At 38.4% G+C, this 12,410-nt stretch overlaps 1 protein-coding gene across 3 annotated transcripts in view; it reads right to left on the minus strand.

Annotated features, from left to right (window-relative positions):
- CERS5 (ceramide synthase 5) overlaps positions 1-12,349 on the minus strand; it is a 43,515-nt gene extending 31,166 nt beyond the window's left edge. The window contains exons 1-2 of one of the 3 annotated variants that reach the window (XM_088138173.1): positions 12,107-12,348; positions 927-1,032 (exon numbers count right to left, since the gene is read on the minus strand). In XM_088138173.1, coding sequence (XP_087994299.1) covers positions 927-1,032; positions 12,107-12,276 — 276 coding nt within the window. In that variant the 5' untranslated portion in view covers positions 12,277-12,348. Of the gene's footprint in view, positions 1-926; positions 1,033-12,106 lie in introns of all 3 variants that reach the window. The other 2 variants (XM_088138171.1, XM_088138172.1) reach the window with 2 other exon arrangements.
- Positions 12,350-12,410: the final 61 nt, after the last annotated feature.

Below are 12,410 nucleotides of genomic sequence, written 5' to 3' on the forward strand. Positions count from 1 at the left end.
AGACATTTCTCAAGGTAAGTCATTCCGATTATCTGCAATTTTGTCAGCAAAATTTGGATGTCAAGCTCAGGCAGAGCTGTTTTGCTAGGAAAGGCAAAACAGATGAAATATTCAGTTTGAGAAACAAAGCTCTTACACAAGTCTACTGGAAAAAGTTTCAATTATTTTCAACTATAGATACTTCAGTACTGCTGAAATTTACCTTTTCTCCACCAATTACAGACATTTCTCAAGGTAAGTCATTCTGACTATCTGCAATTTTGTCAGCAAAATTTGGATGTCAAGCTCAGGCAGAGCTGTGGGGTTTTTGTATTTTGCATGTTTTGTGTGTGTTTTTGTGTCTCTGAAAGTGGTTTCAAATCTCTTGCTGCACTTGGCAAACAAATCTTAGTTATTTCTCTACTAAGCAAGATCAATATGGAACAGCACTGGCTTTGATATATACCATAAGCAGCACTAGAGACTACAGATGTGCAAAAGATACACTGACTGTATTTGCATGTGCCACTAAACTTTAGCCCTAGATGCATAAGTAGGATGAATCCTACACAAAACACCTCCTCTCTTTTATCCCCGCATCCCCACCCAATGCAGCTAGAGATCCTTGCTTCAAAAACAATGATTAGTTTTTAGACTCTGGCAATATTTCTTGGCCTCTTACAACATACCGATACAATATGAATTTGAGGGTGAGGGAAGGCAGGGAATAGGCAATAACAAAAACAAAACAAAGGAGATAATTAAAAGATGAAAATATTATTTATACCCATTTCATTACAGTAATTGAAAGCTTACATTCTTCCTCCATACTACAACAATTCAACAATAAGAATAGTAAACCACTTTCCCACCACAGCTTTGCCCCAAGGGACTAAAGTAGTATACAAAATACTTAATACTGCAAAGCAAACTGACTTGTCACTTACTTTAGTGATGGATGTAAACACTTTTTCTAAAATTGCATTGGGTTGAGCTCTGCGAGGTCCACTGTCTTGAATGTCAAAACGTACAGCACAGGGTTTGGCAATAAATCTGGAAAACCAATTCCAGAGAAATAATGCATACACAAAATATCAACATTATGAAAAGTTAACATGAACATTTAAATATTCTCAGTTACATACTGGACACTGCAACAATAGCTACATGGTTAACAGTTCATCCGCATGAAATTTAAATTTAAGTATAAATGTTTTACTTCTAAACATTCAAAAAATGAAACAAAACTTTTCTAAAGCCTAAACTATTTGGCTGAGATTTTATGAACCACCCCCCTACACGTAATCATTTCATTAACAAGCCTTCAATTCATTATACCTTTTACTTGATGCCTATGGTGATATATAGTATAAAGACCACAAAGCTTTTTAATTCCTGTCTAAAACAAGAGTTTTAAAGACCATCTACTTCATCCTCATGTGCAGGGGAGGGGAAAAGTTCCATAAACAGCCTCTCCAAGTGATGGGCTTTTTAACAGTGCCACTGATAGTAGTGGGCAGATCCACGGGAAGCAGTTCTTCCCAAAACTATGTAGTGCTTTTAGATCAAAACCAGCATCATAAATTGTGTTTGGAATATAAGCAGACCCAGGACTAATATAATAGTCTGCAGAGGGCCTAAGTCTAGTGCTAGCATTTTACTCTAGCTGCAGTTCCCAAACACTTTCCGGAGGGCCTTTCCCTAAGATACACCCAGTGCCATCTTGCTTTCTGCTTTTAATTTCTGCTTGTTTCCGCTGATTTCATGCGGGGGCTGATATGATTATTCTTATTACTGTTGTTCTTATTAAGTTTTGGATTGGCTTTAATCTAATTTTAGATCTTTAATTTTTGATCATATAAATTATAAGCCACCGAGAGTTGTTTTGATTGCAGTTAATACATGTGTACTCTTCCTTCATATATCTTTTTTAATGACATTTTTATTAAAGTTTATATAAATAAAAACTAATACACAACTAAGAAACCTACAAACAAAAAGAAAAAAAGAGAAAGAAAAAGAGAAAGAAATATAAAAGGTGACTTCCTCTCCCTTCAAACAAGTATATACATTAACAATAACTTAACATCTTCTCTAATATTACTAAAAAAAGCCCTCTTCATCCCCAAACAATAACCAAATTATAAAAAATATTCAACAACCTAATCGGCAAAAGCATTAAGAGTGCCAGTGATAATAAACTATATATTTTAAGCTTAAACAAATAGGTCTATTTTGCATTTTAACTTCTAATTTTTTTCTAAAAAGTAAAACCTAAAAGGTCTCTCCCCTTAAGCATACAAAAGCCCAATAATAATATGAATTTTAAACTAAACCAAATAAATCAGTTTTACAGGTATAAACCATCATCTTACAGTCCTGGTTAGAAAAAGAAAATTCAATATTAACAATCCAAGGTCAAAACAGATAATTTAACCCTGATCTGACAGATCCACTTTGAATTCCTTTCTCTTCTTTTTGGAAGGCTTAGTCTTCAGTCTCTTCTCAAAATAAAACCCAAATAGTAATCTCTTGTCATTCTCTCCCTGTCTATTTTCAGAAAAGGTTTCGGAGATTTGATGTTTCCCTACTGTGGGTCCAGATAACCCTGAAAGTCACTCTTCGGATCCATTATAGCTTTGTTCTCCATATCATTCTCATAATCAAGCAACTTTGATTCCATCTTCAGATCCACAACATTTTTTCCCATATTTTCTCTTATAATCTAGCATTTCTTTAAAGTCCATTTTAAGGCCTTTATTCAACCCTTCCTCGATTTCTATTTTATCCAATAAAAACTTTTCTTCTTCTACAACCTCTCTGTTAGTCCCAATTTTAAAAATAGTTCCTGGACACACTGATTCCAAATAGCTAACAATTCTTCTCTGAAAGAAATATACTCCTCCATTGTGTTAAAAGGTATCTTTTCCTTTAATTGCACTCTGGTTCTCTAGTTAACTTTCAAAGCTCAGTCTTATCTGGTATTTATTTTCAGAAGCAAAACTTTCCCAGGACAGATTTTCTTACAGTTAAATCCAAAACCACTTACTATATTTTCTTAGACATTTAAAACAATCCTTTAAAAAGCTGTTTCAAATCCATCTAGCCTCTTAACTGTCCCCAATCAGCATTCTTAATTCCCTTTTGTTGTTTCCAAAAGTTAAAATATTTCTTTTTAATCTTTAAACTTAATCTTCTTTCTCCCAGGATAGAAGGAAATTCAGTGTTCAGCCACTTGCCTTTCAGGAGGTTTTTAACTGCCAAGTAAATAATTAATAGACAGTTTGCAATGTTAATTAAAAGAGGAAGCAAAAGCAAATCTAGTGTCCTTTTGAAGGCTCTGCACTATGGCTTGGACTTGATGTTTTTCCCTCCTTCCACCTGCTGGAGATTGCTAGATTGCAATCTCTTCACAGGGAGCCTCTGTAAGGAATGCCTGTGGGTGATCCTGTCATCTCCTTTATCTGGAGGTGATTCCGAAGAGCTGAACCAATTGCCAGCTCCTCTAATTGCCGTGGACTTCGGCTCCCCATAAAAAGGGAGCCATACTCAATCCACCATCTTCCCCGGAAGTCCTTGTCCTTCATATATCATGCTGCTACTACTCCTTTTTTTGGTCTGGTCTATTCTTCTTGAATAAAATATACTCTAAATCCTTAGAGTCTACTCATGAAATTCACCCCACCAGCTTTCAGTAATGTCTGTTAAATCATGTTTGTCTCCCTGCACTAAGACTTCTAGAGCTTGCTTGTTTCCCATGCCCTGTGCATGTGTGTGGTGACAATGGAATCTTTGGATCATGTAACTTGACTATTCCTTCCTCTGCTTACATGCTCTTTTTTTCCAGTGGACTGAATAAAAAGTGACCAGTATGAAGAAGTATGTCAATGAAATAGAGAGAACAGATTGAACTGCAAAATACATATATGCAGGAAGGGTGGATGGGGGAAGGGAAAGACCAAGAAAGTTGTGGTTGGATGGGGTTGATGAGATCCTCAAAAAGAAAGAGATCAAAAGCGCCTTCTGGGGAAGAAATGGCGAACTGTACGGAGCTGACAACAATGGTGGAATGAAGAGCTGGCGAGCAGACCGGCTTTTTGTAATTCCTCTCTGGACAAGGAAAGGAGATTGCCCACAAGTGCTCCATACAGTTGCTCCTCGCAAGGAGACCCCAAGACAGCAGTCTCCAGCAGGTTTAGAGCTTTGGGAGAGGAGGGAATAAACAACTTTGTTCAGACTGCAGTCAGTGCCTTTCCAAATGACACTGAGTTCACATACTTCCTTTTCTAATCACTTTCTGAAATTGCTTAATTGCTTTTCAGCTATTAGGAACCTCTGGATCAACAAGTTTTACAGCACCAGGTGAGTTTCAATCCTTAGCGAAAGAAGTTTTAACTACAAGTTGAGGGACTTAATTTTTTTTCTTTTGGAATAAACAGCAAAAGGGTGATTAGAATCTTGATTTTGGAAAGTTACAAAAGGACCAGATGGATTTGAAATAAGATTTTGGAATTAATTATAAGAATCCTTCCCATGGGAAAATGTTTTTGTTTTCAATGGAACAAAAATATTTTAACATTCGACATATTGAAGGATATTTTTGAACAATGGACCAAAAAGTTAATTTTAAGAATGTCTGCCTCTGTAGATAGACTGTGTTTCAAAGATATTATGGAAAAGGAACAAGTTTTCTTGGAGAAGACAGACTGATTTGAAAGTGGACTTAAAGTGAAAGACTACAAGAATGATATGGAAAAAGATACACTGGACATACAAATGAAACTGGCTGATTTCTTAATAATTAAAAGAGATATACAAATAACAAACCAAAACAGTGACTTGGATAATTTTTCTATATTGGATTTACAAAAGAGTCTTGTTAAAGCTTTGAAGAATTTTATGAGAAGGGATAAAGAAAAAATGAAAAGAAATCAAGTTCTAGGACATTATTGGAAGGGACTAAAGATTAAGACTGTTAAAAGTAAAAGGAATATAAAGTTGGTTTATTTGATCAAGGTTAAAACAGATATGTTGTTATCTCTGGTAACCCTTAATGGACTTCTGCTGATCAGGAATGAATGATGAGGCTTTAAGGATTTGTTTATAGATAAGAGATGGGATATGGAGAGAAGAGATCATTTGTTGTAAAGAGAAGTTTGTTTCTTGGGAGAAAGCCTATGACAGATTTAGGAAAATATTAAAGTAAAGATACATCATCAAGGCCATGGTTATCCCAGATGGAATATCTGACTCTGAAATGTATACCACCAGAAAGGCTGAATGGAGAAAAGTGTATTCTTTTGTATTGTGGTGCTGGAGAAATACAAAGCCAAAACTTATATATTTTGGAAATATAATATGAAGGCAAGAGTCATGAAAGTCTTAAGTGTGTTTGGAAAAAAGTAAAGTATTCAGAAAAGACAGGAGACAAGGTGGTTAGATACTACCGCTTACAACATAATCATAACGGTACAAGAACTCAAAGAAATAGTTACTGAGACAATCTTTGTAAATAGCATCCACTCAGGTCACAAAGCATCAGAAGCAATTAAGTACAGTGGAACCTCAGGTTACGAATTTAATTCGTTCTGTGACTCTGGTCGCACCCCGAATTGGTCGCACCCCGAAGGAAATTTCCCCATAAGGTTCAATGTAATTACCATTAATCCATTCTGGCGTGGAGGACAGGGAGGCGGCTATTGCTTGGAGGGAGAGTCCCCCTCCCTACGACCACGTGTCAGGGGCAGAAAATGGCCACGGACGTGTCAGGGGCGGAAAAATGGCCACGGACCACGTGTCAGGGGTGGAAAAATGGCCGCGGACCACGTGTAAGGGCAGAAAAATGGCCGTGGACCGTGTCACGGGAGGGAAAATGGCCGCGTATCCTGTTCGTACCCCGAGGCGGAGTTCGCAAACCGAGGTAAATTTTTGCAGCCGGAGCTGGTCGTAACCCAAAAAGTTCGTTAACAGAGGCGTTCGTAACCCGAGGTATCACTGTAAAACTATATGAATCTGATCCTTATCCATGTAAAGACAGCATACGTATCATGTCACTCAATGCATCTGTCACTGACATTGTTCCATTTACAGGTAGACCAGTATTCCACTATGGTTGGACAGATATCAGGTTTAGTAAATCTCCTTTATCAGAGTGAAAAATGTAAGAAAATGCATACTCATTTTTAGTATCACAACTGAGCTTGTTGTCCTTCTGCAAATACACTCCTTAGTTTTCTTATCTGTAAGCCCACTTTTTGTTGTTATACCACAGGAAATCAGAAATCTTTACTCATTTATAACAAATCATACAAAGTTCTACCAGTAGACCTAGACTTATTTTTTATTACCTCTGTATTGAACTGCAAATGAATGGACTGCAGCATGTTTTATAAGGCTCACGTGGCCACTTCAAAAGCTGTTTCAAGCTGTAACTGCTGAAGTATCTGTACGTGTGCGTATCTATTTTCCATAACCAAAATGTAGCCAATGTATATAACGCCTACAAGTAGAATCTCCTATTTGAAAACACATTATATGCTTTAATATAACAATATATTGTCAAGGGGAGAAACACTTTACCAAAAAAAAAAAAAACCCTATAACTTCATAGCTATTGATGATATTCACTTCAGTATGGAGACAAACTGTATTTAGGGATATGCTCACACATTATTTTTAAGGATAAGCAAGCTTCTTCAGAAAAGCTACATACATTAAAAAAAAAAAAGTTATACAAAATAGTGCATATTTTTCTACAGACCCAAAAGACAGAAATGTTAATAGAAGTACCTGGGAAATAAAATACAGTAGATACATATTTTGGATTACAGTAGTATAACTATTGACTAGTAGGAGGCACTAGATGACCAGTTTCATTCTTGTCCGAACTTGTGAGGCACAGCCAGCCCCCCACAGGTTAGGTCTTATATATAGTGTACAGTATGTACAACACTTTTTTTGTTTTTAAATGGGGGCTTCCTATGCCTCACAAGTTCCAAAAAGAACAAAACCAGTTGTTTAGTGCCTCCTAGTGGTCAGTAGTGATAACCACTGTAAATTTAAATAGAAAATTATACAACCCTTACTCTGGGGAGAGTTCAAGTTTCTAGTACGAGGCCCAGACAAATTACCACCTATAGCTCACTTCTGAGAATAGAAACAAATAAGTTATACCATTCATAGCCTATAAATCAAATTTTACACACACGGTATACCTGGCTTCATTAGTCTAAAGTAGCCTTCTACAATCAGTCAAAAGAAAATTGTAACTGTTATTCTTCAGAATCCTCAGTGAGAAGGAATAACTTTCACAGGCTGAGTTTAATAATATCAGTTACTGTTAACTACAATAACACATGCAGTAGGAATAATTTACATAAACCACTGCCCTCGGCTTGTTTATAAGTCCCCTATTGTGGGGGAGATGGGCGGGTGAGAAATCCAATAAATAAAATAAAATAAAATAAATATAAGGCTGTCTTTGAAGATCATCTAGCAACTGTGTGCTGCACTGAATATGTAATACAATTTCAAACGGCCATATCACGGTATTCAAAACAGTGAATTTTGTTACCTGTAGTAACAGGTATTCTGTTACTACAGAAACTACTGTAAGTATGTTTCTGAGATTCATTCATTCATTCATTCATTCATTCTACGTGTATACCTCCAAATCAACAGACTTTAAAATGCTGGTTCTGATATGTAAAGGCCTAAGAATGTGTCTTAAAGATGAGACTGCACTCTGAGGAATGCTTCAAAATGCATCTTATTCTGAGGTGGTATGTTACCAAGAAAACTAAATGAATATTCAGTGTCATTTCCAGGACTGGGCTTGTCTCAAGCGCATCTTTCCCTTTGCATGTGCGTAGGAGGAGGGAATAAGAGAGAGAAAAAGGGAGACCAATCACAGAAGGGAACCAGGGCCTTTTTAATAGTGTTCTGTTTTCAGAATTTCTTCCTTAAGGAGGTTTGCATAGCATTTGCTTTATTTTCTTTCTAACACAGGGCAAAAGTCTTGCCATATCTTGGACTTTTAGTTTTTTTTTAATGTAGGGACACATGTGTGTGTGTGCGTGTGTGTGTGTGTGTGTGTCTGCCTGTTGTTTTGAACTTTGCAGGATGAACTGAACTTTGATCAAACAATGCTGATCAAGCACTGAATAACCTAACTGAATATTTTTAAAAAGCCCATACTATAATACCAATACCAATAATACTCCATGGTACCAATAGTGAATCACAATCAGAACAGTTGCTTATGAAAATGCCTATCTGTATTAACTTCCTTGTTAATTAGGAAAATGGAGGTTTCCTAATTTCCTAAGGAAGCTAAGGTTAATATACAGATGTAGTATTTTTTGCTCTCAGCGGGCAATGCATTATAGGAGTACCTCCCTGTTCTGTAATAAGAACAATTATTGTACCACAGTTTTCCTTAGTGGACAAGATCTAACTTAATAAAGAATAAGGCAGCATGTAAATATCTGCCAACTTTTCTTCTGTTTAAACAAAACAGAAGAAAAGCAATTTTAAGAGTTTCAACCAGACAGATTTTAATAATGATATCTCTATAACAACTATTCTATTTCAGTGGAAAACTTCCAGTTAGCTCTGGATTAAAATGAGAGCCAGTTTGATGTGTTGACTAAAGTGGTGGCCTAGAAACCAGGAGACTGTGAGTTCTAAGCCTGCCTTAGACATGAAAGCTGTCTGGGTTATTTTGGGCCAGTTATTCTCTCTCAGCCCAACCCACCTCACAGGGTTGTTGTTGTTGTGGGGAAAATAGGAGGCACAAGTATTAGATATGTTTACTACCTGAGTTATATATAAAAAGGCAGGATAAAAATCTAATAATAATTTATTAATAATAAATCATAATAATTTAAAAAACCCAACAAGATATAAATGAAAAAATGTAACTAAATCAGAGATACTCTTTTGCAAGCAGGAAAGAAAAACTAAGGGAAAATAATTCCAGGTAGCCTAGAGGAGGTCATGGGACACACAAAAAAATAAGAATTACAACTTTTGTAGCATACCCCTACATTTATAAGTATGTTTGTGCATAACAGATCTTTCTGAAGCTTTAAAAATATGTTGGTGAGGCTTTTTTCTACATCAAAATAATGAGTATGTATCATAATAATGATCCTCCCCATCCCAAGAGAAAAAAAACAAAGATCCTTTGTCACTCTCTGAGTTTCACTTACCACCAGATAGGTAAAACTACCAAAAAAATGGAAAATTTCATACAAACAAAACATCTTCCCAACACAGAGAATGTAACTGCCTTTCTAAAAACTATGAAACAAATTGCTACTATAAGCCTAAATATGGCAGGAATGTGGGAAACTATTATTTTGCTATAACAAGCCAAAAGTGAGGATATAATTCATATAAAGCAAAGCATTAGATCAACACAATTATAGATGGGAAGGAAGAGCAATAATGGCTGTAGAATTCAGCTCAAACTGTGAATTATCAATCCCACAAGCCCATTCTAATTTCTGGCATATGATTCATGCAGCACTGATTCCCAAAACTGGTGAAAAAGAATAATGAAATATAATGAATCAGTATAAATACAGAGGGGTGTAGATGCATGGGAGAGGAACCAAAAGGGAATTAATAAGGTTTTATATTTTCTAGTGAGTATGGAGAACGGCATACATACCTATCTGTTATTCCCTTCCAAGGTAAGCAACATTATGTAAAATACAGAAAAGGTATATGAAATGGTGAGAAAAAGAAATTCAGATCATGAGATAACAATGAAAAGAAAATACTACTAAATCTAGAGTACACCAACATCATTCACTACATGTTTCTACACCCTTCTATCACAACCAAAGTGCTGAAGAATCTTCCCTAAGATTCCAGTTTGATGACTGAAAAGAAAGGAAGGAAACAATATAGCTCAGCAGAGTTGTAGGGTACTAGTTGATTTAAGTATCTCAGTTTTATGTTGTTTCAGGATAAATAGAAATACTTATTTGAAAAATTCAGCTGGAGGCAAGTAGCTCCACCAAATTTGAATAATAAAGTTTGTACTTTTCAAAAGAAAACCAGCTTCAAAATGGTTCAGTACTCCTCACAGAGTGTATGTCAGAGGGAGGAAGCCCTAGCCCTTCGGATGTTGCTAAACTATGACTCCCAAGAGTCCTTTCTATTTATGATGTGGCCAGGATTGCTGGGAGTTGCAGTCGCATTTATGTAATGATACAATTTGAAGTATGCCCATTCATGTGAGTGATTATTTCCCCATATTAAAAAGTATCCTTGCAAACAGAAAGCTACAAAAGAAGTAAAATTCTAAACTTTCTCCTGACATGCTAGTTTTCTATATATACATATTAAATTTGATATGGAGAAAAATGCAGCCATAAATATCTCTACCTGTAATCTGCCATAAAACCAGAAACATCTGTATTATGAAGCTGATATTACTTATACTTTATTTCTAAAAGTACAACTTGATATACACTAATAAAAATAACATACAACAATTCAAATACTTTACATGAGAAAAATGCATGCTCAGTCTCAGACTAGAAAATAAAGTGATTCTCAATCTAATTTAAACTACAATTAACAGTCCACTTACAGCAGATCCTTATGAATCACTATACCAGATCATTATTTGCCAAGAAATGTTCCCTGATGCTTCACATGTTCTCCAAAACATGTAAAACACCATATCAAGTAGTCATGCAAACATTTATTTTGTTCCAGGCATATTTCAGGAAGAGGACAATTTTCAACACAAATATTAATTCCTATATCAGAAAAGCTAACACAGAGAAGAACCTTGAGGTAAGACAGTGTCTCAGTTCTCACAACCACAATATTCAGACAGAGGAGACGAAAAGAGAAGGAATTCAATTGTGAACTCTGCATTGCTTGCTAATAGACATATTACAAAGTGGGTCATCAAGGCCCTTGGCTGTCCTGGCCCACAACAGTATGTACAGTGTTGTGAGACTCTCAGCCAATAGACATGCACTGCCCTCCCCTGAGGAATTAATTACGAGAATGCTTAACCAAAATCAGTGTACTGATGCTGTCATGAAAATATGTTTATCTACGGCCTGTAAAATGCTAGTTAATAAAGATGGGCTTTAACAAATTATTTGATAAATTACCAGGAACTCTCCTCCCCACCCCCTTTATATTAGTGCTTTCTGTATCTATCTGGTTCAATCCATTCTACCACTTCCTTTCCGCTCTGATTTTCAGCACGTATAACCTAATCTTAAAAGAGCAAGTCAATGAAGGAAGAAAAAACACCAAGGACACTTCATCTTTTGGTCTGCAAACTATCTAAAACTGTTTCAAAAAACTGACTTCACCTTCATAAATAATGAATGCTGAGACAAACAGCAGAAGCCTGCAGGCAGATTCAGTTGCTAAGTAGGATTAGGGACACTTGAGTTCAAATTCCCACTCACCCATGAAGCTCTTGGGTCGGCTGCAAGGCCTCTCTCAGCCCATCTTACCCTCCAGGACTGGCGTAGTACAAGATAAAGAGGAGAGCAAGGCATACCTCCCTGCCTTCTTTGGAATATCGAAACCAAATAAACGAACAAACGAAGCAGAGGCTAGGTTTGCAGGGCGGGCTGATCCGCGCCTCACTCGATCCACGCATCAGAAGGAATCTGGCAGCGCGTTTCCAACGAACGCGCTTTGGGAAACCGGACATGTATCAAATATTAGTGAAACTTCTTATTCGGAGGAGAGACTTCCAGGCTCCTCCTGATTCTTCGCCACCACAGACCAACGCGCCTCTCCTACAACGTCGAGCCACCCAGGCTGCGTTCCCACCAAACGCCAGGCTGCACCGTGGCCGACTCGCGCGGACCCGCTGACAGGCCAGGAGGAGGAACCGCTCCGCAGCCCCGGGAGGAAGAAAAACCCAGCCTCGCCCCGGACCTCCGGCGCTTGGAGGAGGAAGTCGGGGCCACCCCTACGCGGAGCCGGGGGCGCCGGGCGGGAGGGAGGGCGGAAGTGCGCCCCTGACCCAAACCGTCATCCCGCGGGGCGGGGTCCGTCGGCGAGGGGCACCGCAGCCTCCACCCGCTTCCCATCCCACACCCCGGGCCTGCCAGCCGCCTCCCGCGATCGCTACCTCTCGAAGAAGTGCCTCAAGATCCAAATGCCGGCCGCCAGCGGGAGCGCCGCCAGAACGTGGCCGCTGCGGTATCCGGCCTCGGGGGTCTCTCGCTCCAAATCGGCCCAGGTCACGTTGACCGGAAGCCAGAAGCGCTCATTCCACAGCCAGGCTGCCAGGACCTCCATTTTCCCCCGCTGGCCGGCCGGCCGCCCGAGCTCCCGCTCCCGCTCCCTCCCCCTCCAGCAGCGGCCGCCGCGACCAGAATGCCGCGACTGCCGCCGGCGCGAGAAAAGAGACGATGCGAACGAGGGGGCGGCGC

This window comes from Python bivittatus, unplaced genomic scaffold (genome assembly GCF_059951505.1).
Source record: "Python bivittatus isolate LINGU-HERP-01145 unplaced genomic scaffold, Pbiv_v1 ctg000220_np1212, whole genome shotgun sequence".
Lineage (NCBI taxonomy): Eukaryota > Metazoa > Chordata > Lepidosauria > Squamata > Pythonidae > Python > Python bivittatus.